Source organism: Onychomys torridus, chromosome 20 (assembly GCF_903995425.1).
Source record: "Onychomys torridus chromosome 20, mOncTor1.1, whole genome shotgun sequence".
NCBI lineage: Eukaryota > Metazoa > Chordata > Mammalia > Rodentia > Cricetidae > Onychomys > Onychomys torridus.
Genome location: NC_050462.1, coordinates 36,843,804 through 36,871,210, shown reverse-complemented (window position 1 = coordinate 36,871,210; position 27,407 = coordinate 36,843,804). Strand labels below are relative to the sequence as shown.

The 27,407-nt window shown below is 44.2% G+C and overlaps 1 protein-coding gene across 2 annotated transcripts in view; it reads left to right on the top strand.

Annotated features, from left to right (window-relative positions):
• Nup107 (nucleoporin 107) overlaps positions 1 to 27,407 on the top strand; it is a 41,665-nt gene that overhangs the window by 3,596 nt on the left and 10,662 nt on the right. For both annotated transcript variants that reach the window (XM_036170127.1, XM_036170128.1), the window contains 18 exons: positions 283 to 398; positions 3,327 to 3,471; positions 4,805 to 4,908; positions 8,419 to 8,546; positions 9,410 to 9,458; positions 12,322 to 12,393; positions 12,768 to 12,856; positions 13,523 to 13,601; positions 14,887 to 15,000; positions 16,425 to 16,515; positions 16,856 to 16,932; positions 19,235 to 19,294; positions 20,315 to 20,460; positions 20,569 to 20,617; positions 23,517 to 23,586; positions 23,873 to 23,991; positions 25,495 to 25,533; positions 26,031 to 26,181. In XM_036170127.1, the coding sequence (XP_036026020.1) occupies positions 283 to 398; positions 3,327 to 3,471; positions 4,805 to 4,908; positions 8,419 to 8,546; positions 9,410 to 9,458; positions 12,322 to 12,393; positions 12,768 to 12,856; positions 13,523 to 13,601; positions 14,887 to 15,000; positions 16,425 to 16,515; positions 16,856 to 16,932; positions 19,235 to 19,294; positions 20,315 to 20,460; positions 20,569 to 20,617; positions 23,517 to 23,586; positions 23,873 to 23,991; positions 25,495 to 25,533; positions 26,031 to 26,181 (1,698 nt within the window). The remainder of the gene's footprint in view (positions 1 to 282; positions 399 to 3,326; positions 3,472 to 4,804; positions 4,909 to 8,418; positions 8,547 to 9,409; positions 9,459 to 12,321; positions 12,394 to 12,767; positions 12,857 to 13,522; positions 13,602 to 14,886; positions 15,001 to 16,424; positions 16,516 to 16,855; positions 16,933 to 19,234; positions 19,295 to 20,314; positions 20,461 to 20,568; positions 20,618 to 23,516; positions 23,587 to 23,872; positions 23,992 to 25,494; positions 25,534 to 26,030; positions 26,182 to 27,407) is intronic.

The window sequence follows — 27,407 nt, the reverse complement described above, 5'->3', positions numbered from 1 at the left end:
GGAGCTGAGCCCTTTGAGGCGGGTTCCCCGTTGGGACCTAGAGCTTTCTGATTAGTCTAGACTGCCTGACTAGAGTTCAGTGTCCTCCCCCGACTCTGGGATTACAAGCGTGCGCCACTGTGCCAGAGTTTCTTAGCTGGGGATCAAACTCAGGTCCTCATGCTTGTACCACAAACACTTTACCGACTGAGCCAGCTCCCCACCACCCCCCTGCACCCTGGAAATATATTTTGTTGCTGGCCTACATGCTTTGTGTTGACGATTATTGACCTTTCTTTGTAGTTACCCCACCAAGCCGGAGCTTACTCAGACACCCAGATATTTCCTGCATTCTTGGAACAGAAGGGAGGTCACCCCGGCACACACAGTCTTCTGGGTTCTTGGGAAATCTATCCATGGTATGTATAAATAAATGCACTTTAATACTTGGCTTAAAAGCCTTTTAGTGAAAGTCGAAGTTATAGTCATCCTGAAAGTAGTTTCGGGTTGTGTGGACTGATAGGATTGGTTAGATATTTGAACAAAATCCAATGTTGGAGGATGTCACCTCACAGGAAAATGGCAGTAGTGACCTTACAGCAGTGACCTTGAGACAGGTAAATTCCCGAATCTGACTGTCTGCTGACCAAAGGCATTCTAAAACTGTCGATGGCTGTTAAAGCCAGTCCTCTTTTGTTGGTTGGTTGGTTTTGGTTCTGGATCTGTTTTTTCGAGATAGGGTCTCACTCTGTAGACCAGGCTGGCCTCGAACTCACAGATCCACCTACCTCTTCCTCCTGAGTGTCTGCACTACCACACCCGGCTGTTTTACAAAGAAGGCTGAAGAGGTGGCTCGGGGTGTAAACTGCATGCCTCACAAGCATAAGACCTGAGTTCAGACCCTAGCAGTAATGTAAAAGCTGGGTATGACAACACTGTAACCCTAGAACTGGGGGCTTGGGGGACTGGGGCATGGGCAGAGACAGGCAGAACCTGGAATTCACCGGCCAGCCAGTCCAGCCGAAGCAATGGGCTTCCGATCCAGTGAGAGACCCTGTCTTGAAAATGAGGCTCAGGCAGTGGTGGCTCACGCCATTAATGCCAGCCAGCACTCAGGAGGCTGAGGTCTGCAGAGTGAGTCCAGGACAGCAGGGCTACACAGAGAAACCCTGTCTCAAAAAACAAACAAAAAAAAACAACAAACAACTAAACAAGAAAGTGACTATTAAAAGATGAGAGCTGTGGTAAGGAAGAAGATGACTGTCTACCTGTAAGACCTGACAGTAGGCGGTATCCGATTTGAATTAGGGGACCCCACCTTTGTCTGCCTCTGAATTGATTCCTGGCTTTTGTAAGGAAAACCCTCTTCCCACATTTGGTGACTGGAACCGGCTGTGTTGGAAAAGTCCAGGAGACGCTAAGCTGGGCTTTTCGACTCAAGATGGACGAGAACATTCCAGGAAAGGATGAGAGAGTCTCTGGGAGTCTCTGTGGTGCAGTACTGAAAACAGCAGAAATGTTGTGTACGCTGTAATGCACGGTGGCTTCACCTGGTCATCAGATGTACCAACTAGGAAAAGAACGCCTTGTGTCGAAGAAGCAAACACAAACTGCTGCAGTAGTAGACTCTCGAGACATGTTTAATTCCAAATCAAATGGTTCTGTCTTTGACATTGTGGTTCACTAAACGGGCATGGAGAATTTTTATGTACATAGAAAGTTGTCTGGACAAGGTATTTCCTGAAGGGTAGTTTTGCCTTTTAACTTTGCTTTGTTAAAGGTTAAAACTACCTCCTTTTTTTTTTTTTTTTTTTTTTGGAATCAGCCAGGTTCTCAGTGGTGGTCTGTGCCTGATATCTCAGCACTTGGGAGATAGAGGCAGGAGGATCAGAAGTTCAAGGTCATTCTCAGCAACATAGTGCATTGGAGGTGGGCTTGGGCTACCTAAGACCTGTTGTAAAACAAAAAAAAAAATTTTTTTTAATATATTTATATATTAAAATTTTTTTCATTTTACATACCAACCCCAGTTCCCCCTTCCTCCCCTTCTCCCGCCTCCTCACCTCCCTCCCACTCTACCCCCATCCACTCCTCAGAGTGGGTAAGGCCTCCCATGGTAGTCAACAAAGTCTGGCATACCAAGTTGAAGGAGAGCCTAGTCCCTCCCCATTGTATCAAGGCTGAGCAAGGTATCCCACCACAGGAATGGGCTCCAAAAAGCCAGTTCATGCACCTGGGTAAGTCCTGGTCCTGCTGCCAGGGATCCCACTAACAGATCAACCCACACAACTGTCACCCACATGCAGCGGGCCTACTTCAGTCCCATGCAGGTTCCTGAGCTGTCAGTCCAGAGTCAGTGAGTTCCAACTAGCACTGGTCAGCTGTCTCTGTGGGTTTCCCCATCATGATTTTGACCCCCTCTTCTTCTTCTCCCCCCCCTTTTTTTTTTTTTTGAATGCCGAATGCCGTTTATTGAAGGAGGGAGGAGGTCTTAAATACAGGCTTACAGCACAATGGGAAGTTCCCTTCTGATGGTAAAACAAAAAAATTTTTAAAGCTAAAAGAATAATCCAGGGGCTGGAGAGATGGCTCAGAGGTTAAGAACACCGACTACTCTTCCAGAGGTCCTGAGTTCAATTCCCAGCAACCACATGGTGAATCATAACCATCTATAATGAGATCTGGTGCCCTCTTCTGGCATGCAGGTGTATAAGCAGGCAGAACACTGTATACATAACAAATAAATAAATCTTTAAAAAAATAAATAAATCTTTTTTTTTTTAAGTTTTATTTATTTAGTATACAGCGTGTATGACTGCTGGCCAGAAGAGGGCACCAGATCTCATTACAGATGGTTGGGAGCCACCATGTGGTTGCTGGGAATTGAACTCAGGACCTCTGGAAGAGCAGTCAATGCTCTTAACCCCTGAGCCATCTCTCCAGCCCATAAATAAATAAATCTTAAAAAAAAAAAAAAAAAAAAAAGAAGAAGAATCCTCAGATATTGGGGTTGGGTAGATAAATGGCTCAGTGGTTAAGAGTATTGACTGCTTTTCTAGAAGACCCAAGTTTGATTCCCAGCACCCTGCATCTTGGCTCACAACCACCTCCAACTCCAGCCTAGAGGAGCCTAGTGTTCTCTTCTGGCCTCTGAGCACCGTGCACAAAAGTGGTGCATAGAACCACATGCAGGCAAAACATTCAAACACATAAAATAAAAAAGCTTGTGGCTTCCTTAATAGCATCACAGTCTTTTAAAATGAAAACCATGTAAGATGGAAAAGTACTATGTCATTATTAATTTGCTTATTTAATGACGATGGCGCTGTTGCTTTCCTTCTTTTAAGGTAACTAATCTGGATGACAGTTCCTGGGCATCTGCATTCTCATCTCAGCGTTTAGGGTTCTACACAAACATGGAACCCCACAATGTAACCGAAGACATTAACCTAAGTGCTGTTATGTTACGTGAAGATGACCCTGGAGAGGCTGGTAATTGGCTTAGAGCTTATTACTTGAGCTTATTACTTCATTGAGATCAAGGCAACCTGTTCCTGAACATCATTATAATGTGGCTTTTTTTTATGGGCATAGTAGTACAGACCTGTATTCTAGCACTTGGGAGGCAAAGGCAAGTGGATCTCTGAGGGTTTGAGACTAGCCTAGTCTATATAGCAATTTCTAGCCAGCCTAGGCTAGATGTATAAGCAAAATAAGAGTTCAAGGCCAGCCTAGGCTATGTAGCAGAATTTTGGCAGCTTGGGTTAGATGAAACTTAAACAAAACACCATCAGCAAAATATAATAAATCAGTGCTGGGTGTGGTGGCACAGGTGCTTGATCTAGCACTCAGCAGGCAGAAGCAGAGGTGGATCTGAGTCTAAGGGGGCACAGCAACTGATCTACATAGTTCCAGGCCAGCCAAAGCTATCTAGTGAGCCTCTCTCAATGTGTGTGTGTGTGAGAGAGAGGGGGGGGGGGGGGGGGCTGCGGAGGGAGAGAGGGAGAACATGAATCAGCCTGGGAATAACAACCGCTAGTAGAAATGGAGAGATCCAAACATACTGAGGCCTTGGGCACAGTAGCACACTCCTGGAATCTTGGCACTTCCGGGTAGAAACAGGTGGATTCTTATCTGTGTGCGAGGCCAGCTGGGCTACGGAGACTCCACTTTCATGACGTACTTACAGTGCTTAAACTCACAGAGACATAGAAGATGTGATGGTTACCAGGGAGTGAGGGAAGTGTGGGCGGAGGGCTACTGAGTAGTTAACTACAGAGGGAAATTTTACAGAAGGAAGAGTCCTGTGGATGGCTGTGGGTACAGGCAGCACCACAATGTAAGTGCACCTAAGGCCACCGAACAACACAGAGATCTCTGTGTAGCTTTGGCTGTCCCGGAACTCACCTGATCAGGCCGGCCTGGAACTCAGAGATTGTCTGCCTCTGTCTCCTGGGTGCTGGGATTAAAGGCGGGTGCCACCACCGCCCGCCTAAAAATTTGCAAAATGAAAAAAATTTTCATGTGTATGAATGTTTTGCCTGTGTGTGTGTGTGTGTGAGTGCTGGTGTTCTTGAAGTTCAGAAGAGGACAGTAGGTCCCCTGGAGCTGCAGTTACAGATGATTGTGAGCGTCCATGTGATGGATGTGGGTGCTGGGACCCAAGCCTGGGTCCTCTGCAAGAACAGCCAATGCTGTGGACCACCAAGCCTCCCCTCTCCAGCCCCAAGTCACTAGAAGACTTGTAGCTGCTCTTGTGGGTTTCAACCAGTGGGATTTCTAGAACTGTGCGCTGACCCCGGTTCCTTTGTCTCCTGTGCTGTAGCCTCCATGAGTATGTTCTCCGATTTCCTGCAGTCCTTCTTGAAGCACTCTTCCACCACAGTTTTTGAGCTTGTGGAAGAGTATGAAAATATCTGCGGTAGTCAGGTAATTCATTCATTCCATCGTGCGTGGATGTTCATCTGCTAATTCCCATTCTGTGCTTGCTGGGGGTGCACGGTGGACGGCCAGGGGAACTGGTCAGAGGGTCTCTGCTTTTTCCATACTCCGGGTCCGTAGACTCTTATTTGGAGAAAAAGAGGAATCTGCTCTCGAAAAAGGAAAGTCCAGCTGGGCGGTGGTGGTATACGCCTTTAATCCCAGCACTCGGGACGTTGAGGCCAGCCTGGTCTACAACGTGAGTTCCAGGACAGCCAGGGCTACACAGAAAAACCCTCTCTCAAAAAGCCAAAAAGAAAGAAAGAAAAAAGAAAGTCCGAGGCTGGAAAGACAGCTTAGTGAGAAAGAGGCTGACGGTAATCATGGAGCCTGAGTTCAGATCCCCGCACCCAGTAGTACATAGCTGTGGAGAGCAGCCAGGAGAGGTAGACAGATCCGGGAGGCTTGCTGGCCGCAAGCAGAGCCAGAAGAGCAGCTGCAGGTCCGGTGGAAGACCCTGGCTCACTAAATAAGATAGAGAACAATAAAGGGACCTGATACCGTGCACACCCGCACGTACACATGTGCGCACACAGCAAAAAATAGTCTACAATGTACAAAGAACTCTTAAAATTCAACCATAGGAAACAAAACAGCTAGATTAACACTGGTCAAAAGATGGGGACAGGCTGCTAAGCAGAGAAGGTATATAGACACCAAATAGGTGTGTGTAGAGAACATGTCACATCTTCAGATAGCAAGGGGAAAGCCGGACAGCTGCAGGCCTGTTAAAATGGTGACACTCCGGAAGACAGGCCTGGAGAGATGGCTCAGTGGTTAAGAGCACTGGCTGCTCTTGGAAGACTGAGGTTCATTTCCCAGCACCCACATGGTGGCTCACACCTGCCTGTAAAGTAGTTCCAGAGGATCCAGTAGCCTCTGGCGCCTTTAGCGCCTACGTGCCGGTGGTACGCATAAACTCGCACAGGCACACATGCATACACATAAGTTTGGAAGAAAGTCCAAAATACACCACCCATGGGTAGCAAGCATGTGAAGCAGCAGGAACTCTCACTCTTGGATGGGAGTTCCCAGTGGTTCAGCCATAAGGGAAAAGGTTTGGGCGGATGCTTATAAAGTTAAACATGGTCTTACAACGTAAGCCGTCACTGGTATAGTCTTTGGTATTTACTCAAGTGAAATTAAAGTATACCTACACAAAAACCAGCACACAGGCTGGGGCAGCTCTGTTCATACAAATATAGATGCAACCAGGATGTCCTTTAGTTGTTACTGAATCAGATACCCAGAAATAGAGAATGAGAGTTCTCAAGTCATGAAGAGACACAGAAACCTTAATACATGCTGTTAAATGAAAGAAGCCAGTCTGAAAAGCTTCTGACATATGATTCAAACTGTATGGCATTCTGGAAAGGCACTCTGAGATAGTGACAGGATTGTTGGCTGTCACGGGATTAGTGAGGCAGGAATGAGAGATGGCCAGATGAGGATTTTCAGGGCAGTGATGCTGTTCTCTGTGGTACTAGTGAATGCCTCTTATGAGACATTTCTCAAAGCCTGTGGAATGTCACCACCATGTGTGAATCCTAATGCAAACTATAAACTTTGGGCTGTGGGGTTCGCTGATGGTAATAGATGCACCCCTTATTGCCAGGTACTGATAATGTGGGTAGTCCATACATACGTGGAAGCAGTGTTGGGTTCTCTAGCTTTCGTTCAGTTTGGCTGTGATGCTCAAACTGCTGTTTATAAAACAAGGAAAAGAACTCCAGAAGAGCAGAGTGTTGACTTGGGAAACAGCCCAGCCAATAGAGTGCTTGACACACAAGTATGAGGACCTGAGTTCAGTACGTGGCCGGGTGAGTGGTGTTAAGAGGATGTCAGGGTAGAGTTGGAGATTGCTTGTTGGCTGGCCAGCCTCACCAGGCAGTGAGCTCCAGGTTCAGGAAGACACGTTCTCAAAAATTATGGTGGCAAACTGAGTCTAGTGACATATTCCTTTAATTCCAGCCCTTGGGAGGTAGAGGCAAGCTGATCTCTGAGTTGAAGACCAGCCAGGGTTACATACTGAGACCTTGCCTCAGTAAATAAGTGGAGAATGTTGGAGACACTCTAAATCGACTCCGACCTCTACATGTATACACACACCCTTTTACATACCTACGCAAACATGTAAATACACAACACACACACATGCACTCCAACAATCAGAATAATAATAGCCAATATGTCTTCTAACATTGAATACTTTTAAACCTTCTCTTATTGTGTGAAAGGGGGGTTTGTGTGGAGGTCAGAGACAACTCGTGGGAGTCAGTTCTTCCGCTGTGGCTTGGCGTCCAGCAGCATTTCTCAGTAGACCACCTCATCAGCCCTCAGCTGTGGGTTCAGTGAATGAATAATGGACAGGGGATGCTTTTCCTAGACACTGGTTTTCAGACAGAACATTTCCTACAGGGTAGGTAAGTCGGCGTGATTGTATTCTAATGAGGATAATCCTGTTTCTCAGTCACCTCACTTGTGTTACTCATCACTTCTAAACAGATTGCCTTTGCTTCCAGGCCTTCATCTCCCTGTTCAACTATTTTGTGTGTCTTTCAGGGGGAATATTTATTTGATTTTTATTATATTCTCTTGTTCCTCAGTCCTAAAAAGGGTTCAGGTCACCAAATTAGAGAAAGGAGGAGGTTTGTTGAATTTTTGTGTAGAAATAACATGTTTTGGTCCCAATCATTAAGGTTTTTTTTTTCTTTCTTTACATGTCATAATTTTTTCAGACATAGGTTTTTGGTTTTTGTTTGTTTGTTTGTTTTGTTTTTTGAGACAGGGTTTCTCTGTGTAGCTTTGCACCTTTCCTGGAACTCACTTGGTAGACCAGGCTGGCCTCGAACTTATAGAGATCCGCCTGGCTCTGCCTCCCGAGTGCTGGGATTAAAGGTGTGCGCCACCACCGCCCGGCCAGACATAGTTTTAAGATAGTCATTGTTACTAGTTTATATGATTTTGTAAGGTATAAATTTAACTTATCCTCTGGGTATATATATGGAGAGAAAAAAATATATCTGTGGTTACTGTTGTTGGATCTGAAATTTAAAGAATATTAAGCTCTAGCTAGGTGTGGTTGCATACACTTTAATCCCAGCACTTGGAAGCCAGAGGCAGATGGATCTCTGTAGGTTCAAGGCCATCCTGGTCTACAAAAGTGAGTTCCAGGACAGCCAGGGCTGTTACACAGAGAAATCTTGTCTTGAAAAACCAAAAATAAATAAAGAATGCTAAGCCCTTATGTATATTTACATAAACATACTTTGCTTAAATTAGCCTCATTTCTGATGAGAATGCTATATTGCATTCTATCAAAAACATAGTAGACAGGCAGGGAAAGTATGTGTTTGTACTGCACAAGGTTCCTGTTAGCACTCTGTACTTGAACACAAAGATACTAGTAACGCGGAATCGTAGGAAAACAGCCTCTTTATGTCTGTGTTTCTAATTTAGGTGAATATACTAAGTAAAATAGTGAGCCGAGCAACCCCTGGACTGCAGAAGTTTTCAAAGACAGCCAGCATGCTCTGGCTTCTTCAGCAAGAGATGGTCACGTGGAGGCTGCTTGCATCTTTGTATAGGTAAAGTTGTCTAGAACTCATAAGTGAGATAAACGTAAGGTAACAAGCCAATTAGGCAAATTAACTTAGATTTTAGTGAGAGATAGGTTTAGTGTAGGTTTTGCTAATCTTGAGATTTATCATTTCTTTTTTTTTTTTTTTTTTTTTTTTTTTTGGTTTTTCGAGACAGGGTTTCTCTGTAGCTTTGGAGCCGGTCATGGACTAGCTCTGTAGACCAGGCTGGCCTCGAACTCACAGAGATCCACCTGCCTCTGCCTCCCAAGTGCTAGGATTACAGGTATGCGCCATCACCGCCCAGCGAGATTTATCATTTCTAATATTTCAGGTGTCAAGAGTCATGAGAAGAGGAGCCTATCAGGTCATAACTACAAAAAAAAATTGCTCCTTAGCTGGACAAAGTAATATCCATGCATAGTCCTGGGAGGCCAAGGCAGAAGGATCGAAAGTTTGAGGCAAGCCCGGTCTGCAGAAAGTGGGAAAGAGAGACTTTGTGGTTTTGTTTTGTTTTTGGTTTTTTTTGGAGCTGAGGATCAAACCTAGGGCCTTGTGCTTGCTAGGCAAGCGCTCTACCACTGAGCTAAATCCCCAACCCGTGGTTTGGTTTTTATTATGAAAGAAAATCATGATTAATTTTGTCATGTCCTTAGCAGATGCCATTAAAGGCTACGGTAGTAACTACAGTTTTATTCAGATGTCGAAATTAGATTAATCACATACTTAGTACTACTTCTTATATTAAATATGATGATTTAGTTAATTAGTAGCTTATTTGTTTCTGCCTAGTAGAATGTGGAACAGCTTTAAAGGTGGTTTTACGTGTTTGTTTAAAATAAAGCTTTTTCATTTTATATTATTGTCCCCAGAGACAGAATACAGTCTTCATTAGAAGAGGAAAATATGTTTGCAGTTGCTGTAAGTTTTCTATTAATTTTTTCCATTATGGGTATTTACAATTGGGAGATTGTGTTTTCAACCCTCCATTTGCATTTCCCCATTTGAAAAAATTTATAAGTACATAAGACTATCAGAGTAATGAAATATTTATATTTGTAGATAAAAGTCAAAGTTCCTTTTTATCTTCTAATTATTTAACATAATAACTTGGTTTGCATCCTATCAGGTGTTTTCTGTGCATCTTTATATGAACACCTAATCAAACTATTCATGTATGATTTGGTTTGATTTTTTGGTTTCCTTTCCAGACTGGGTGTGGTTTGATAGTCCAGATGGTCTCAAAGTCCCCATCCTTCTGTCTCCACCTCATGAGTGTTGAAATTACAGGTGTGCACTACCATGCCACATAGCTTTGTAGTATTTCATTTTAGGGACTTCTTTACTGTTGAGCATTTTGAGACAATCTCCTGAAGTATGAACTGGCAGAGAACTGTCTAGGAGAACCTTGAACCTTGCAGAACTGTTGGAATTATAAGGGGACGCCGCATCACTGACCAGACCCAGGCCTTTCATATGCTAGGCAAGCACTCTGCCAGCTGAGCTGCTGCATCCCAGCCCATAGTTTTTTTGTTTTGCTTCTTAAACTTGTTAATAAATTTGTATGTCAGTTATAATAATTTTATATGGGGTTATCTTTTTTTCCTGTTCCCCCAACCTCTTATTTTTATTTGTATGTGAAGATATAAATACATTGTAACTGTTTGGGATTATTTTACTTCTCTGTTTTAGAGGAAAATATCTCATTTTAATATGTAAGTTCTTGGTCACTGGTAAGAAGGAAGTTTTTTTGTTTGCTAATAGTTGGAATGGGGACTGGATACAGTCAGTGGTTTTGTTTTTAGGTTTTGTTTTTTTCCTAGCTTCTAATAAACTTTAATTTATTGTCATAATGGATTTTAATGATAGTTTCCTAATATTGCATTATTTCAGATAAGTAGTGTTCTAAATATACCGCTAAGTTTTATTAGGCGACTGTAAAGTCTGTGGTCTGTTTCTGTAACACCTTCATTTGGTCTTGATGTCTAGTATCGTGCTGGTTCTTCAGAACAAGTTCAGAAAAGTGTGTGTGTGTGTGTGTGTGTGTGTGTGTGTGTGTGTGTGTGTGTGTGTGTGTTCTGTTGAAGACGATACAGATTGACTTGTTCCCTGGAGGATGAACCGAGATGTCTGGAGAAGCACCACCTTCTAGGGATCAGCTCTGCTGCTGTTGCTGCTGTTCCTGTGCCTACCCCAGAGCTGCATCCCCAGCCTCTGTTTGTTTTTACTTTTCAGATAACATCTAGTTAGTGTAGCCCAAGCTGCAAATTTTTAAAATGATTTTATCTGTTTATGTGGTTTTGCCTGCATGTATATCTGTGCACTACGTGTGCCTGGGGACTCCCCAAAACTGGAGTTATGGATGGTTGTGAGCTACCATGTGGGTGCTGGAGACCAAACTCATGTCTTCTGAAGAGCAGCCAGTGCTCTGAACTGCTAAGCCCTCTCTCCAGACCCAGCATTCTAAATTCTAAAGCAAGTATTCTGCTCCCCAGGCATGGTATTACTAGTTTAACCAAGTAGTCCTATTACACTTGTGTCATTGTTTTCTTTCAATTAAAAAATCATTTTGAGATTTATTCTTATTTGCCTGCATGTATGTCTGTGTACCACATGTGTGTCTGGTGCCTTCTGAGGTCAGAAGAGGGTTTGGATCCCCTGGAACTGGAGTTAGGTAGAGAGCCCCATGTGAGTGCTGGGAATTGAACCCCAGTCCTCTGCAAGAGCAGCAGGTTCTCTTAACTGCTGAGGCATCTCTCCAGCCTCTGATTCTGCTTTTAATCAGATATGACTGTGTAGCCTAGGCTTCATACTCTGATCCTCCTGCCTCAGCCTCTGGAATAGAGAGACTGCAGGTGTGTACCCCTGACCTGGCTGTAAAGTCAGTTTCAGTAGCCTTAAGAAACACTTAGGATTTATTACCAATTAACTTGTGCTGTTTTAAATAAAAATACTCTAGAGTTCCAGAATATTCATTTTCTGGTATGGTGCCATGACTACAACCAGCTCTTTATATAATCTGGGGGAGGGGGGCTGTTTTGTTTGAGAACATGTCTTTCTTGGGATCCTGGAATCCAGGTTTTGACTTCTTGGCAAGCCTCCTGTTTCCCCCTCCTGGCTGCTGAGGTCATGTGCATCCAGCCGATGACCAGCAACCTTCTTCTTTCTGTGGATGTGTGTGCGTGCGTGCCTTTTTTTCTGAAATACCATCTGTGGAAATGGGAGATGTTATTCTCGTGCAGTGCCAGGGTGGACCCATGTTTGCAAATGTCAGGCCAGCACCGTGTGACACTGAGCTCTGTCCCAGCTCATAAACAGAATTTTAAAAATCTAAGTATGACAAATTAATTGTCAGGTAAAAAGTAAACAGTGTATCGTTGAAATTTTATTTATAAATGATATTTAAGGAGCCAGGAGGTGGTGGTGCACTCCTTTAGTCCCAGCACCCTGGAGGCAGAGGCAGGCGAATTTCTGAGTTCGAGGCCAGCCTGGTCTACATAGTGAGTTCTAGGACAGCAGTGCTACACAGAGAAACTCTGTCTCAAAAACCAAAAAATAAAAATAATAATTTTTAAGAATACATATAAAGTCAGGCATGGTGATACATGCCTTTAATACAGCTCTCGACCAGCCTGGTCTACACAGAAACCCTGTCTAAAAAACGAAAGGAAAGCCCCATAAAGCGGAGGGCAGATACAGGTGTTAAATGCACTGATTGTGACTTGCCTGTGGTTTGAAGTCTGTACCCTTCATTCTCTCTCCCTTTAACTGTTCTCTGTCACAGGCAATTAACGCCAGCGAGAAGACGGTTGTGGAAGCCTTGTTTCAGAGGGACTCACTGGTCCGCCAGAGTCAGGTGTGGCTGGAATTTTTAAATTCTGTCTGTAAAAAACATGGAGAAAAGGCAAATGACGTACAAACTACTGCATTTTTTTTTTAACCTATCTCTTTTAATTTTCTTGATTTTCTTTTTGTAATAAAAGAAATTCGGGAAGTTGTTCTTCAACTTTTAAATAATAACCTTTGTGTTTCCAGGGACAGACTATTAAAAATAGCATTATTCCTATAGGAAATACTATTATTGGTTGTTTGTTTATCTTAAAAAGTAAAAATAGTGGTTGGAAAAAGTTGTTATTTGATGTTAGAAACTTCAGATTAAGGTTGGAAGTACTATTAAAAATAAAGATTTTAGAGTTAAAATGATCTTTATTTTTTTTCTTTCTTTCCTAGTTGGTGGTAGATTGGCTAGAAAGTATTGCCAAAGATGAAATTGGAGATTTTTCTGATAATATTGAGTTTTATGCAAAATCAGTATATTGGTGAGTAACTAAGCTTTTTTTCTTTCTTTTTTTGTTTTTGTTTTTGTTTTGTTTTTTGTTCTTCAAGGCGTCTGTTAAATGTTGCTTTTTTAAATTTTGTTTTGGTTTGTATTTAGAGACAGGGTTTCTCTGGATAGCCCTGGCTTGTCCTGGCACTCACTCTGTAGCCCAGGCTGGTCTCAAACTCACTGAGATCCGCCTGCCTCTGCCTCCTGGGTGCTGGGATTAAAGGCGTGTGCCACCACTGCCCAGCTAAGCATATATATATATGAAGTAAAAACTGGTAGGGCACATACCTTTAGTCTCAGCAACCAGGAGGCAGAGTCAAGTAAGTCCCAGTTCTAGGCCAGCTGGTCTACACAGTGAGTTCCAGGTCATCCAGGACTACATAAACAACAGTAAAAGGCAAATGATTTAAACATAGCCTCATAAAAGCAGGCTTATGATTGGCCACCAAGCCATGAAAGCAAGTTCACCGTCCTCGTTCATCAAACTGCCTTCTGTGTTAAGGACTTTGTGCATTTTTCTACATGTGTTCTCTTCTTTTTCCTTGTTTTGAACACAACAGGTGTACTTGGGGGGCGGGGAGTGGGGCGTTGTTACCTACAAAAAGAAAAAAAATAGTGTTCTGATAGCCCTATAGAAAACTGCTACTTCTTCTTTCAGGGAAAATACCCTCCACACCTTAAAACAGCGGCAGCTACTGTCTTATATAGGAAGTGTCCGGCCTCTCGTCACTGAACTGGTAAGTTCCTAGTTGGGTGGCCACGTCTGCCCAAAACGCCGTGACCAAAGAGAGTGGGTTAATTTCCAAATCATCAAAGGAAGTCAGGGAAGGAACTCAAACAGGGCAGGATTCTGGAGGCAGGAGCTGATGCAGAGGCCATGGAGGGGTGCTGCTTACTGGCTTGCTCCCCATGGCTTGCTCAGCCTGCTTTCTTATAGAACCCAGGGACCACCAGCCCAGGGATGGAACCACCCACATTTCCCCACCCCCCCACCCCCATCAATCACTAATTAAGAAAATGCCCTACAGCTGGATCTTAGGGAGGCAGTTTCTCAATTGAGGATCCCTCCTTTCAGATAACTCTAGCTTGTGTGTCAAGCTGACATAAACTAACCAGGACAGTCAGTGTTCTTGGAAATAAAGTTGTCTTTGAAGATAAGTGGTAATCATTTCTTTCTTTTTTTTGGGGGGGTGGGTTTGAACCAGGGTTTCTCTGTGTAGCTTTGCACCTTTTCCTGGATCTCACTCTGTAGCCCAGGCTACCTCGAACTCACAGAGATCCACCTGCCTCTGCCTCCCGAGTGCTGGGATTAAAGGTGTGCACCACCACCGCCTGGTGATAATCATTTCTTAAGTGACATTAAAATCATTTTGTTTGAAATTCATTGTGATTGTGCAGTGCTGTTTGCTGCTAAAGTGAAGACTGTATTAATGCTAAATGTTCAAACACACAAATGTACAGGAGTACTTAGTAATCACCAGAGTACTTAGTAATCACTGGAGTACTTAGTGAGCACTCTTGCCCTATGTTCTAGTCAGACTGGAGCCCTTCTGTTCTTCCTTTGTGTCTGTCCATCCTCCGGGTCTCTTCCAAGTACAGCGACGGAATATGCTCAGAGAACGTAGTGTTAGAGTTGGCTGGGTTGGGCAAGTGGTATTCTGCACTCACTAGGCATGCGCCATGTTGGCCAACAAGATCTGTTCCAGCATGAGGTGGGGGCAGCAGACAAACAGGCCTATTAGGAACCCTTGTGACACTTCATTCTCTTTATTAACTAGATTTTAAAGGAATTTGTTTCTGTGTATAAATACCGTATAGATTCATCACGTCATGATGATTTTTAAAATGTGTAGGTGTATATAGGGCCAGGGTTTTGTAGCTTATATGCTTAGCATTAGAGCCCTGAGTTTGATCCCTAGCACCATATGTATGACTGACTAAGGTTTAAACAAATGAATAAACAAAAGTTTTAAATGTATGTAGGTTCCAAATATCTACAGTTAATGGTGGGTTTTTTCCTAGGACCCTGATGCTCCCATTAGACAGAAAATGCCGCTGGATGATCTGGATAGAGAAGATGAAGTTAGATTACTCAAGTACCTTTTCACTCTAATCCGCGCTGGGATGACAGAAGAGGTAAGTGATGGGATTCCCGGCTTGCTCAGGTCCACGTGCCCTAGGCCCAGAGTTCGAAGAGTCTTCGTGGCCAAGCCGTGATCCCATCCAGTATGCTGTCCCTGCCCCATGGGGCATTTCCAGATAAAGTACATGGCTTCCTCTGTGCTATGATCGCATCCAGTGTGCTGTCCCTGCCCCGTGGGCCATTTCCAGATAAAGCTCATGGCTGTGCTTCCTCTGTGCTGTGATCGAATCCAGTGTGCTGTCCCTGCCCCGTGGGCCATTTCCAGATAAAGCTCATGGCTGTGCTTCCTCTGTGCTATGATCGCATCCAGTGTGCTGTCCCTGCCCCGTGGGCCATTTCCAGATAAAGCCCAGAGCACAGTTGACCCTGGTTCCCAGAACTCTCAGCGAATTCTTCCACAAGCCCAGCTCTGCCTTACTCCATGGCACTGCAGACTCTAGTTGCAGCCTCCTGATTTCTTGTCATTGCTAAGCATGACACTGGGTGATGCTCCTCACACACTTACGGTCCTTGGGTCTCCCATTGCTCCTTGGTTAGGTTGAATTTAAGGAAACATCAATGGACTAAATGAGTGATAGCTCTCATCTCATTAGAGAGACATTTAATTTTTTTTTTTTTTAATTTTTTTTTCTTGGTTTTTTGAGACAGGGTTTCTTTGTGTAGCCCTGGCAGTCCTGGAACTCACTCTGTACACCAAACAGGCCTCCAACTCAGAGATCCACCTGCCTCTGCCTCCAAGTGCTGGGATTAAAGATATGCACCACTACTACCCGACTTACCCCTTTTTAAAAAAGATTTATTTATTTATTATATATACAGTATTCTGTCTGCATGTATGACTGCAGGCCAGAAGAGGGCACCAGGTCTCATTACAAATGGTTGTGAGCCACCATGTGGTTGCTGGGAATTGAACTCAGGACCTCCGGAAGAGCAACCAGTGCTTTTAACCTCTGAGCCATCTCTCCAGCCCCTGACTTATAGACTTTTATAATAATTTTGTATTCCATAAATCAAATGTCATCAAATCCATTTATTTTTAGTAAAACTCCATGTTAGTGAGCAAGTGCCATAGTACCTTAGTAGCAAGCCTAAAATGAAGGAAGAAAGGAATAAACAAACAAACAAATAAATAAATAAATAAATAAGGGCCTTGGGATATAGCTGAGTTGATCAGGTGTTTGCCTCACGTGCTTGAAGTCCTGGGTTTGATCCCCAGCCCTGCCAACACGAAAAAGGGGCAGCCCAGACAGCTGCTGGTCCGTGGGTAGAATGGAATGCCACGACCAGTGTCTTCAGCATCCTCCGTGACGTTGGTGCCACCTGGTAGCTAATCTTGTCACCCTGGCTGTGCTTTGCTAATGGCGCAGTGCTTTTCAGTTCTGCACCAGTGATGTCTCGGCCCTTTTCGTTTCCTAAGGCGCAGAGGCTCTGTAAGCGCTGTGGGCAAGCATGGCGAGCTGCGACCCTGGAAGGCTGGAAACTCTATCATGACCCTAACGTTAATGGAGGTGCGTTGGAGTTCATTCTGAGTGGGGTATGGGGGCTTTAGCTCTCTGTGCCAGGCTTAGGGAATGGGGGCCTTTCTTTGTAGAAGTGTTTGAAATGTTTCATCTTTTTTTTTAATAATTTATTTATTCTTATCTTATGTACATTGTTATTTTGCCTGCATGTTCGTCTGTGTGAGGGTGTCAGATCTTGGAGTTACAGACAGTTGTTAGCTGCCATGTAGTACTGGGAATTGAACCTGGGTCCTCTGGAAGAGTAATCAGTGCTCTTAACCACTGAGCCATCTCTCCAGCCCCGAAATGTCTCATCTTAAGTTATGACTTTTCCTTCACTGTTTTGTAGGAACAGAACTAGAGCCTGTTGAAGGGAATCCATATAGACGGATTTGGAAGATTAGCTGCTGGAGAATGGCTGAAGATGTAAGATAAGGAGACTCCCTGAGACCCACTTTCACCCGGTTTAATTCAGTGAAGGTGTACTGAGGAGCTGTGAAATGTTCAGCATAGCATGACTAAAGTCCTGTACTCGCAGAAGGTTTGGCTGTGTTAGGATAGGCCTGGTGATGGAGCGGATTGTTCGGACACCAGGTGGTAAGAATTAACGTTGCTGTGAGGCATAAGTGTAAGGACAAACCACATGAGCTCAGAGAAGACTAGTGGGCGCACCTCAAAGCTTGCTCTCAGAAGACATCCCTGTTAACTCCTTAAAACTTAATAGGAAGGAATGGAAGGTAAATACATGGGTTGGGAAGCTAACGGGATGGAGGTGTATGAGGCTGGATAAAAAGCTCATAAGGGAAATACCAGTTCTGTTATCACATGATAAACACATTCCTGCAATCGTGACAGAATGCAGGATCGTGCAGGAAATCTCGGGAGTTTATGGAGAATGGGGTTACAAGAAAATACTGGAAAATGTCATTAGTGGTGCATAAAATGCAACCCTGGAGAGATGGCTCAGCAGAGAAAGGCACCTGTATGTGGCACAGGCTGCATGGCCCTTGTGTGGTACCTGGAACCCACCTAGAAGTAGGAGAGGACTGACTCTACAGAGCTGTCCTCTGACCTCCACACATGCGCTGTGGCGTGTGCACACACACACACACACACACACACACACACACACACACACACACTAATGATGATGATGAAAACTAAAGGTTTTTTTAGAAGCAATGAAAGTGGTGGTGACAGTTTCACATCTGTCAAAGAGTGAATAAATAGAGCAGTACAATAAACCGGGCACGTGGTTTTAGGAAAGACCAGAATTTGCTTGTTGAGTCGGGTGTCAGAAAGCTGAGAGCAAGTGATGCAGGAGAGTGGCATGGCCATGCAGGACAGACCAACAGCGATGCAGGAGAGTGGCATGGCCATGCAGGACAGACCTACAGTGATGCAGGAGAGTGGCATGGCCGTGCAGGACAGACCGGACAGCGATGCAGGAGAGTGGCATGGCCGTGCAGGACAGACCGGACAGTGATGCAGGAGAGTGGCATGGCCGTGCAGGACAGACCGGACAGCGATGCAGGAGAGTGGCATAGCCGTGCAGGACAGACCGACAGTGATGCAGGAGAGTGGCGTGGCCGTGCAGGACAGACCGACAGTGATGCAGGAGAGTGGCATGGCCATGCAGGACAGACCGGACAGTGATGCAGGAGAGTGGCATGGCCGTGCAGGACAGACCGACAGTGATGCAGGAGAGTGGCATGGCCATGCAGGACAGACCGACAGTGATGCAGGAGAGTGGCATGGCCATGCAGGACAGACTGGACAGTGATGCAGGAGAGTGGCATAGCCGTGCAGGACAGACCGACAGTGATGCAGGAGAGTGGCATGACCATGCAGGACAGACCGACAGTGATGCAGGAGAGTGGCATGGCCGTGTAGGACAGACCGGACAGTGATGCAGGAGAGTGGCATGGCCATGCAGGACAGACCGACAGTGATGCAGGAGAGTGGCATGGCCGTGCAGGACAGACCGGACAGGACTGAAGTCACAGGCGTGATGAGGAGCCCGTCAGTCAGGCTTCTTCACCCTGCCGAGGGCTGCCTGTGATGGCAGTGATGGGAGTCGAAAGGGGCCCCTGTGCCCTGCTGGGACAGGAAGTCTTGGAATGCCACTGACAAGCCCTCAGAGGAAAGTGGTGGCTGTAACTGCGTCGGAATCACTGTAACAGATGGCACCTGGCCGTGCTGGTGTCCCAGGCCGGCGGCAGGAGCATTACTGCTGAGACGCTGGAGGAGCAGACACCTGCCTGGGTTCTGTGTAGATGCGCATTTTATTATAAATAATCAAAATACACACCGGACTTGGCCTTGCTTTCATTTGAGATTTAAATGTTTGATTTTTATTTTTCCTGGAGATTTCAGAGTTATTTTATCAAACTAAAAAACTCTTCCTGTTTGTTCCTCTCAGTCTGTCACTGAAGCCTAGGCACTAGTGACCAGGTCTAGAGAATTAGGACGAAAACTAACCCTCAAAAGTAATCACCTCAGGCTGGAGAGATGGCTCAGAGGTTAAGAGCCCTGACTGTTCTTCCAGAGGTCCTGAGTTCAATTCCCAGCACCCACATGGTGGCTCACAACCATCTGTAATGAGATCTGGCGCCTTCTTCTGGACTGCAGGGATACATACAAACAGAGCACTGTATACATAATAAATAAATAAATCTTTAAAAAAAAAAAGTAATCTCCTCAATTCCTTCTATCTGTTGTCTTCCAGGAACTTTTTAATAAATACGAAAGGGCGATTTACGCAGCACTGAGTGGGAATCTGAAGCAGGTATGCAGCACCGTGGTGTTTACCTTCACTGTGGCATAAAGCCTATCCCTAACCATCCTGCAATTCTGTGAAGCAGACTTGGGCTGATTCCCGAAAGCAGTCGTGCACAGCTCGTCAGAAAGCAGGACAGGCACGGCCTGCTTGTTGTGATGCTTCCCACGTGCGCATGGCTGTCGGCTGTTTATTTCTGTGTGGGGGTTGAGTGTTGGCTTCTCTGATGTTCTTCTCCTTGATGTGTGGCTTATTCCAGCCTCACATTTGCTTCTTTGCTGTTTAGTATTTTGGGGGGTTTAGTATTTTGGTCTTGCTTTGTAGACCAGGCTAGCCTTGAACTCATGATCCTACTGCCTCAGCCTCCTCCGTGCTAGGATTATAGGCATGCCCCTGGCTCTTATGTGATGATTAAATAAATGAAGCCAGACTTTAATTCCTAAAGAAGAATTGTAGCACCCATTTGCTGGTGACTTCTATACCCAGAGGTCCATCTAGAAATGTACTGCTGAGGCACAGTGCCTGCTTGGACTTAAGCCACATATGTGTGTGTTCCTCATAACCCCACTGTCCCCCACATCTCAACAGCTGTTCTGAGGGATGCTGTCATAATTTAACATGCGAAGTCAGTGTGACCATGAATTTGTCTTAATCATACAAACTTCTTAAAAATTCTAGATTGGGGGCTGGAGAGATGGCTCAGCAGTTAAGAGCACTTGCTGCTCTTCCAGAGGTCCTGAGTTCAATTCCCAGCAACCACATGGTGGCTCACACCATCTATAACGAGATCTGGCGCCCTCTTTTGGTGTGCAGGCATACATACAGGCAGAACACTGTATACATAATAAATCTTTAAAAAAACAAAACCAAAAAAACTCTAGTTTGGGAGAAAGAAGGTTACTTGGTGTATATTTTTAACTGCATTGTTTTCTGTCATTAGAAGATGGTTTTAAAGTCTTTATCAGTGGATATAATTGGTTTCCTTTTCTTTTTTGTTGACTGTGTTTGTGTTTTGGAATGGATGAACAGCTTCTTCCTGTCTGTGACACCTGGGAAGACACAGTATGGGCCTACTTCCGGGTGATGGTGGACAGCCTGGTAGAGCAGGAGATTCGGACATCGGTAATGACGCTGGATGAACCAGAAGAGCTCCCTAGAGAGTACATGGAAGCGAAGTGAGTGTGGCGGCTTTGGGGTCAGGGTGCTCTGCCGGCTGGGAAGCCCTGGTGTACATCACTGTTCACATCACCAGTTCTGTCCCTTCTGTTTTTTCTCTCTTGCAGTTGGACCTTAGAAAAGGTTTTTGAAGAACTTCAAGCCACTGATAAAAAGGTAAGTGTTACATGAAGCATGTGAAGTTAATGCATGCAGTTGTGCACTGTAGCTGAAAGGGGAGAGTGTGGGAGTCTCGTTTCTCGTCCTTTCTTTACTGTTACCAAAATAAGAGACCTTAAAATAATACTTATTGGATAGGGCCTGGTGGTCCCTCTTGTAATCCTAGTACTCAGAAGGCCGAGACAGGACATCGCTGTGAGTCTGAGGAATGGCCGGGCCACATAGTGAGACCCTGTCTCAAAACAAAAAGAAAAACACTTCCTTAGTTTTTTCCCTCTGGTATCTAAAGTAATGTGTATGTACCTGGAATAATAAAACAACCCTAACATGTGCCAGTGAGACCTGTGTGACTCCTCAACCTCTTGTCCTTATTCCTCAGACGTAAACCACACCAACACATACATCCTGTAGCTTTCTCCATGGCTTCCCAATAAGTGTAAGTGGTGTGGACACTGCAGTGCGGTGTTGGGGTTTCAGATCACATTGCTCCACAACATTGCTCCACAGCTTGTTTCTTCCACTTAATGATAATCTCTCCAAGTTGATTACTGTAGTTTAGCCAACTTTCTCGTTTTTTTTATTTAGTTTTTGTTTGGTTTTGTTTGTTTGTTTTAAGAGAGATAAGGGCTTACTGAATAGCTCTAACTGCCTGGCACTTACAATTAAGCCCAGACTGGCCTCAGACTCCTAGTAATCCTCCTGCTTCAGACTCCCAGATGCTGGAATTTCAGGTGTGGGCCATGACACTTGGATTTAATGTTCTCTTTCTTTAGAATGTGTCTTTTCTCTCAGGCAACATTGAAGGTGGTGGGTTTTTACCATAGTGTCTTCATGTACATGTTGGTATACTCTGTTCTCAGTCATTCCCTCCACGGGTCTTTTGACAGATACAGAATGTTCTGGAGAACTGGTGGGGAGGTCTTGCGTTTTGTTCTGTTTCCTCTAGAGGATCCTCAGGTTGACTCTGGTGCTGTAGAGAACATCTGTGTGTGTGAAGATGTATGAACTTCCTGCTGTCTCTCTAAGGCCAGGGTCGCTGGGTTAGAGAACACAATATCCTCTTCCTATGAACAGCTGCTATGTCTCAGGTTTTTAAACTACTCACAAATATCATGGGGTGCGTTTTCAAGCTCCACAGTTAAAATTGAAGTTAAAAGAAGGAGAAACATGCAAACAGGAAAGTGTCCGATTATATAATGACTATTACCACAGTAGTTATTGAAGTATGCATTCGTTCCAGTCCTGAACGTAACACTTGATATTTTTGCCAACCTTTCAATGTAGGGAGCAGGGCTGAGTATGCTTCCTTCCCTCTGTCTGTATTTTATGTTTATGGGTGTTTTCCCTGCCTGCGCGTGTTTCATGTGCACACAGTGCCTGTGGAGGCCAGGAGAGGGCGTCAGACCCCGTAGAGCTCATGTTACAGTCATTAGCTGCCATCTTGGTAGTGGGAATCAAACCCAGGTTCTCTGAAAGAGTAGCCCCTGCTCTTAACTGCTGAACCGTCTCTGTGGTGGGCGCCTATTTGTTTAAAAATTCCTGTTCATGTCCTATAACTATTTTCTTTGGGTTTTTATTTTTCTTTATTATCGGTGGACTATATTTGTACAGTAAGGAAATTAATGCTTTTTCTGCCCAAGGTTTATGACCAGTATATAAATATTCTGGAAAGTCTATGAGTAGGTAAAACCAAGTCAGGAATAGAAGTAAGTGTCTCAAGGGTAGAGGACGTTACATGTGACAGGATGTGAGCGTGGCTACTTCGGACTGAAGGAGTTCCAGAATCAGTGGGCTAGTGTGTCAGAGTAGCAGACAACAGAATTGCGTAGCGTTTTGTGCCTGTTATAACTACTCAGGAGAGGATATAGCTCTCTGCTCCCAAAGAGTCTCCTTTAAGGGAATGACTAAAACCAAAAGGCCAGAAATAAAATTAACCAAGGGTTTCAGGTTACTCTCTCTCTCATAAAGAAAGCAATAAAATTTTATTGGAAGACATAAAGACATGAGTAAAATAGATAAAACATAATTCTGAATGAGAAGACATGACAGTATCAGTCATTCTAAAATTAACATAAGGACCCTCATAATTTGGGGAGATTGTTTTCGGAGAAAAATAAAATTGTAAGTGGAACCATAAATAAGAATGAGCAAAACATTCTGAAAAGGCAGCAGGAGCAAGGAACACTTCCTCTCTCGGTGAGCACACAGCAGTGCGGTGTACAGTTGCCGTGGGGTAAGCCGATCAGTGACCCTCAGGTCTAAATTAGAGCAAGCATGCATGCGTGTCTGAAAGGCATCAGGTGTGACCTTCCATTTCACAGGAAGCAGGGTGATTATGTAAGAGAATGGTCCTGGCAGAATTGGACTTCCATCTGCAAGGAAACAACAGCCTTGACTAATGCCATGTAATTGAGCTAAGTGCCAATAGAGCAAATGTTTTGAATGTACAAAAGAAAACAGTAAGAGTAGTAAGTTTGGGGCCCACAAGTGGCCCAGCAGGTAAAGACTCCAGGCTGGGCCTGACCACTGCGTTTCCTCTAGGACCCGCATGGTGGATGACACGGTGGACTCCCACAAGTTGTCCTCTGACCTCTAGAGGCACTGTGGCACACATGCCCACACACATGTGCATGTGCACACACCGGATAAATAAGTGGGTGTTTTACAAAGACAATACATAGAATAAGATTCCCGGTATTAGACTGTCTATTGGAAGGTCTTGTGCAGTCATGAATGTATTCTAAAGGCAGCAGTCTTCCCATGTTTTTGATCTTCCTAAAGCCCTTCATTTTTAGCTTCGTGTATGTCCCATCAAACTTTGACATTTTCAGTGTAACAGTGAATACATCCTTCAAAATGAACACAGGAGACTGATGGCAATGTAAAACTTTTTCAGAGAGTTCTGGAAGAGAATCAAGAACATTATCATATAGTTCAGAAATTCCTTATCCTGGGAGACATCGATGGTAAGATGCAGTTTGATTTTGCTTTGCTTGAGTTCTTCATTTATGGGTCGTCATCTTTGTAATAACTGTTCTTGATGGAGTACACATGACTCACTGCATCTTATACTTCCTCCTCAAGTGCAGCCATGTTTACATGCTACTGTAAGGCCAAGTCTGAGCTGAACCCAGGTCTCTCGTGGTGGGTGTTGGCAGTGAGACACTCAGACACTGTAGGGTCCTGGGGTGTCCTTGGGATACTTCTTTCTCTCTGATGTGTTCTCACTGTTGAACCTTTGGTGGCCCGTAGGTTTGATGGATGAATTTAGCAAATGGCTTTCCAAGAGCAGAAGCAATCTACCTGGACACCTCCTCCGCTTTATGACTCACCTTATCTTGTTTTTCCGCACCCTGGGACTACAGACCAAAGTAAGTAACCGGGGACTGTGTTTCCAGCTCTGCATGCTTGCGGTTAGCCGCCTGTCATCAGGACCACCTCCTGTGGCGGCCACAGAACGCTGATGCTTGCCCAGTTTTGAAGCATTTGGCCCTCGTTGGTGCCCACTAAGCTAATGGAACCAAAGTAAATTCTGTGAGAATGGAAACCCTCCTGTTCCTTTCTGTTTTTCATTTTTCTAAATGTTTGATGACATTTTGGTGAAGTATGTACAACAGCAGTGATGACCAGTGGAAAAGCTCAACTTTGCAGTGACTCTGGATTCGGATCCTTACTAGGTGACTTCTAGTGTGTGATTCTGTGTATCTAAGATCTCCTTCCTCCTCTGTAAAGTGTGGACAGAATCTACCCTAGGTCTATAAGATCTCCTTCCTCCCCTGTAAAGTGTGGACAGAATCTGCCCTAGGTCCATAAGATCTCCTTCCTCCTCTGTAAAGTGTGGACAGAATCTACCCTAGGTCTATAAGATCTCCTTCCTCCTCTGTAAAGTGTGGACAGTATCTACTCTAGGTCTATAAGATCTCCTTCCTCCTCTGTAAAGTGTGGACAGAATCTACCCTAGGTCTATAAGATCTCCTCCCTCCCTCTGTAAAGTGTGGACAGAATCTACCCTAGGTCTATAAGATCTCCTTCCTCCCCTGTAAAGTGTGGACAGAATCTACCCTAGGTCTATAAGATCTCCTTCCTCCTCTGTAAAGTGTGGACAGAATCTACCCTAGGTCTATAAGATCTCCCTCCTCCTCTGTAAAGTGTGGACAGTATCTACTCTAGGTCTATAAGATCTCCTTCCTCTTCTGTAAAGTGGGGACAGTATCTACTCTAGGTCTATAAGATCTCCTTCCTCTTCTGTAAAGTGGGGACAGTATCTACTCTAGGTCTATAAGATCTCCTTCCTCCCTCTGTAGAGTGGGGACAGTATCTACCCTAGGTCTATAAGATCTCCTTCCTCCTCTGTAGAGTGGGGACAGTATCTACCCTAGGTCTATAAGAACTCCCTCCCTCTGTAGAGTGGGGACAGAATCTACCCTAGGTCTGTAAGATCTCCTTCCTCCTCTGTAGAGTGGGGACAGAATCTACCCTAGGTCTGTAAGATCTCCTTCCTCCTCTGTAGAGTGGGGACAGAATCTACTCACAAAGAGTTATGGCAAGAGCAGTGACCTGTCTCAGCAAGTCAAGCATTGTATGGAACCCATATAATGGAACAAGAGAATTGACCCCCCACAAGTTGTATACACACACACATGATAAATACATGTTTAAAAAAAAGAGGTGTTGTTTTAAAGTAAAAAAGAGTTATGTTAAGGTGAAATGAGGCAGTACATGATCTTTGGTAAGCATTTAGCTAGGGTAGGTACCACTTAGTGTAAATATTAAATTTCTTAAACCAGTTAAAAGTAGAATTTTTATTAGAAATTATATTATTATACCTATAAATAGTTATGTTAATAACTGGATTATGTTTTTTTCCTATGAAGGAAGAAGTTTCCATTGAAGTTTTAAAGACATATATACAAGTAAGCTTTTAGAATCTATAATTTGTTTTTTTTTCTATTTTAATGGAAACAAATATCAAAATGGTACTGTTTTTAAGATTTATTTTTGTTTATGTATATGTGTTTTGCCTGCATGTTTGTGTGGGCGGGGGGTGGGGGTGTGGGGGGGCTGTTAGAGATCGGAAGCGGATGTTGGAGTAATGGATGGGTGTGAACTGCTGTATAGGTGCTAGGAACCAAACCTGGGTCCTCTACCAGAGCAACGAGTGCTCTTAACTACAGAGTCATCTCACCAGCCCCCAAAGATACTATTTTAATACCACATAGTCTGGAAGCCACCAGACCCCATAGAGAACTTGGAATTAATTATTCTAAATACATTCCTAGAATTTACAAGTATTGTGATCTGAAACACATATCTATGAGTCTTTCCTAAATATATTTGAAATTTTGAAGCAAACTGGATTTTCAAAGTAGTGCTAACTTGTCTGGTCTACTTTGATTTTTGTGTCTCTTAGCTTTTAATAAGTGAGAAGCATACCAACCTCATCGCATTCTATACCTCTCATTTGCCTCAAGACCTTGCCGTGGCCCAGTATGCGTTGTTTCTGGAAGGTGTTACAGAATTTGAGCAACGGCACCAGTGCCTGGAGCTGGCTAAGGAAGCAGGTAAAAAGTAGTTAAGAGTTTCATCTATTGCCGGGCAGTGGTGGCGCATGACTTTAACCCCAGCACTCAGGAGGCAGAAGTAGGCAGAGCTCTGTGAGTTCCAGGAAAGCCAGAGCTACACAGAGAAACCCTGTCTCAAATAAATAAACAGACAGACAGATGGATGATAGACAGACAGACAAATAAATAAATAAAAAGAATTTCATCTATTGTGGGCAGTGGTGGTGCACACCTTTAATCCCAGCACTCCGGGACAGCCAGAGCTACATGAGAAACCCTGTTTTAAAGAACTGGAAAACACACACACACACACACACACACACACACACACACACACACACAAACGGGTTGGGGATTTAGCTCAGTGGTAGAGCGCTTGCCTAGCAAGCGCAAGGACCAGGGTTCGATCCTCAGCTCAAAAAAAAAAAAAAAAAAAAAAGTCCATCTATCATTTCTTTTTAGGTGTATATTATATAAAACAATGAGTTTTGTTATGACATTTTTAAATGAATATTTCTAGGTATTTTGAACATATTTATCCCCTACATCTATTCACATTAAAATATTGTATTTATATATATAAGAAAGAGAAAGGGGGATATGCGTGCCAGGACATGAACATGCTACAGTGGGTATGAGGTCAGAGAACAACTTAGATATGGATTCTGACCTTCCACCCTGTTGTGAGACAGGTTCTATTGTTTTCCTGCTGCGTAAGCGAGCGAGCTCCATGATTGGTCTGCTGCTGTATAAGCGAGCTCCTGTTTGTTTTTTGTTTGTTTGTTTGTTTGGTTTTGGTTTTTCAAGACAGGGTTTCTCTGTGTAGCTTTGCACCTTTCCTGGATCTTGCTTGGTAGACCAGGCTGGCCTCGAACTCACAAATATCCGCCTGCCTCTGCCTCCTGAGTGCTGGGATTACAGGCGTGCGCCACCACCGCCCAGCTTTCTTTTGTTTTTTTAAAGATTTATTTATTTATTATGTATGCAGCATTCTGTCTGCATGTACACCAGAAGAGGGCGCCAGATCTCATGACAGATGGTTGTGAGCCACCATGTGGGTGCTGGGAATTGAACTCAGGACTTCTGAAAGAGCAGCTAGTGTTCTTAACCGCTGAGCCATCTCTTCAGCCCTTGCTTTTGTTTTTTAGAGAATAAATTTTCAGTATATATCCCAGGTTGGCCTGGAACTTGCCCAGGCTAGCCTCAGATTCAGTAGTCCCCCTGAC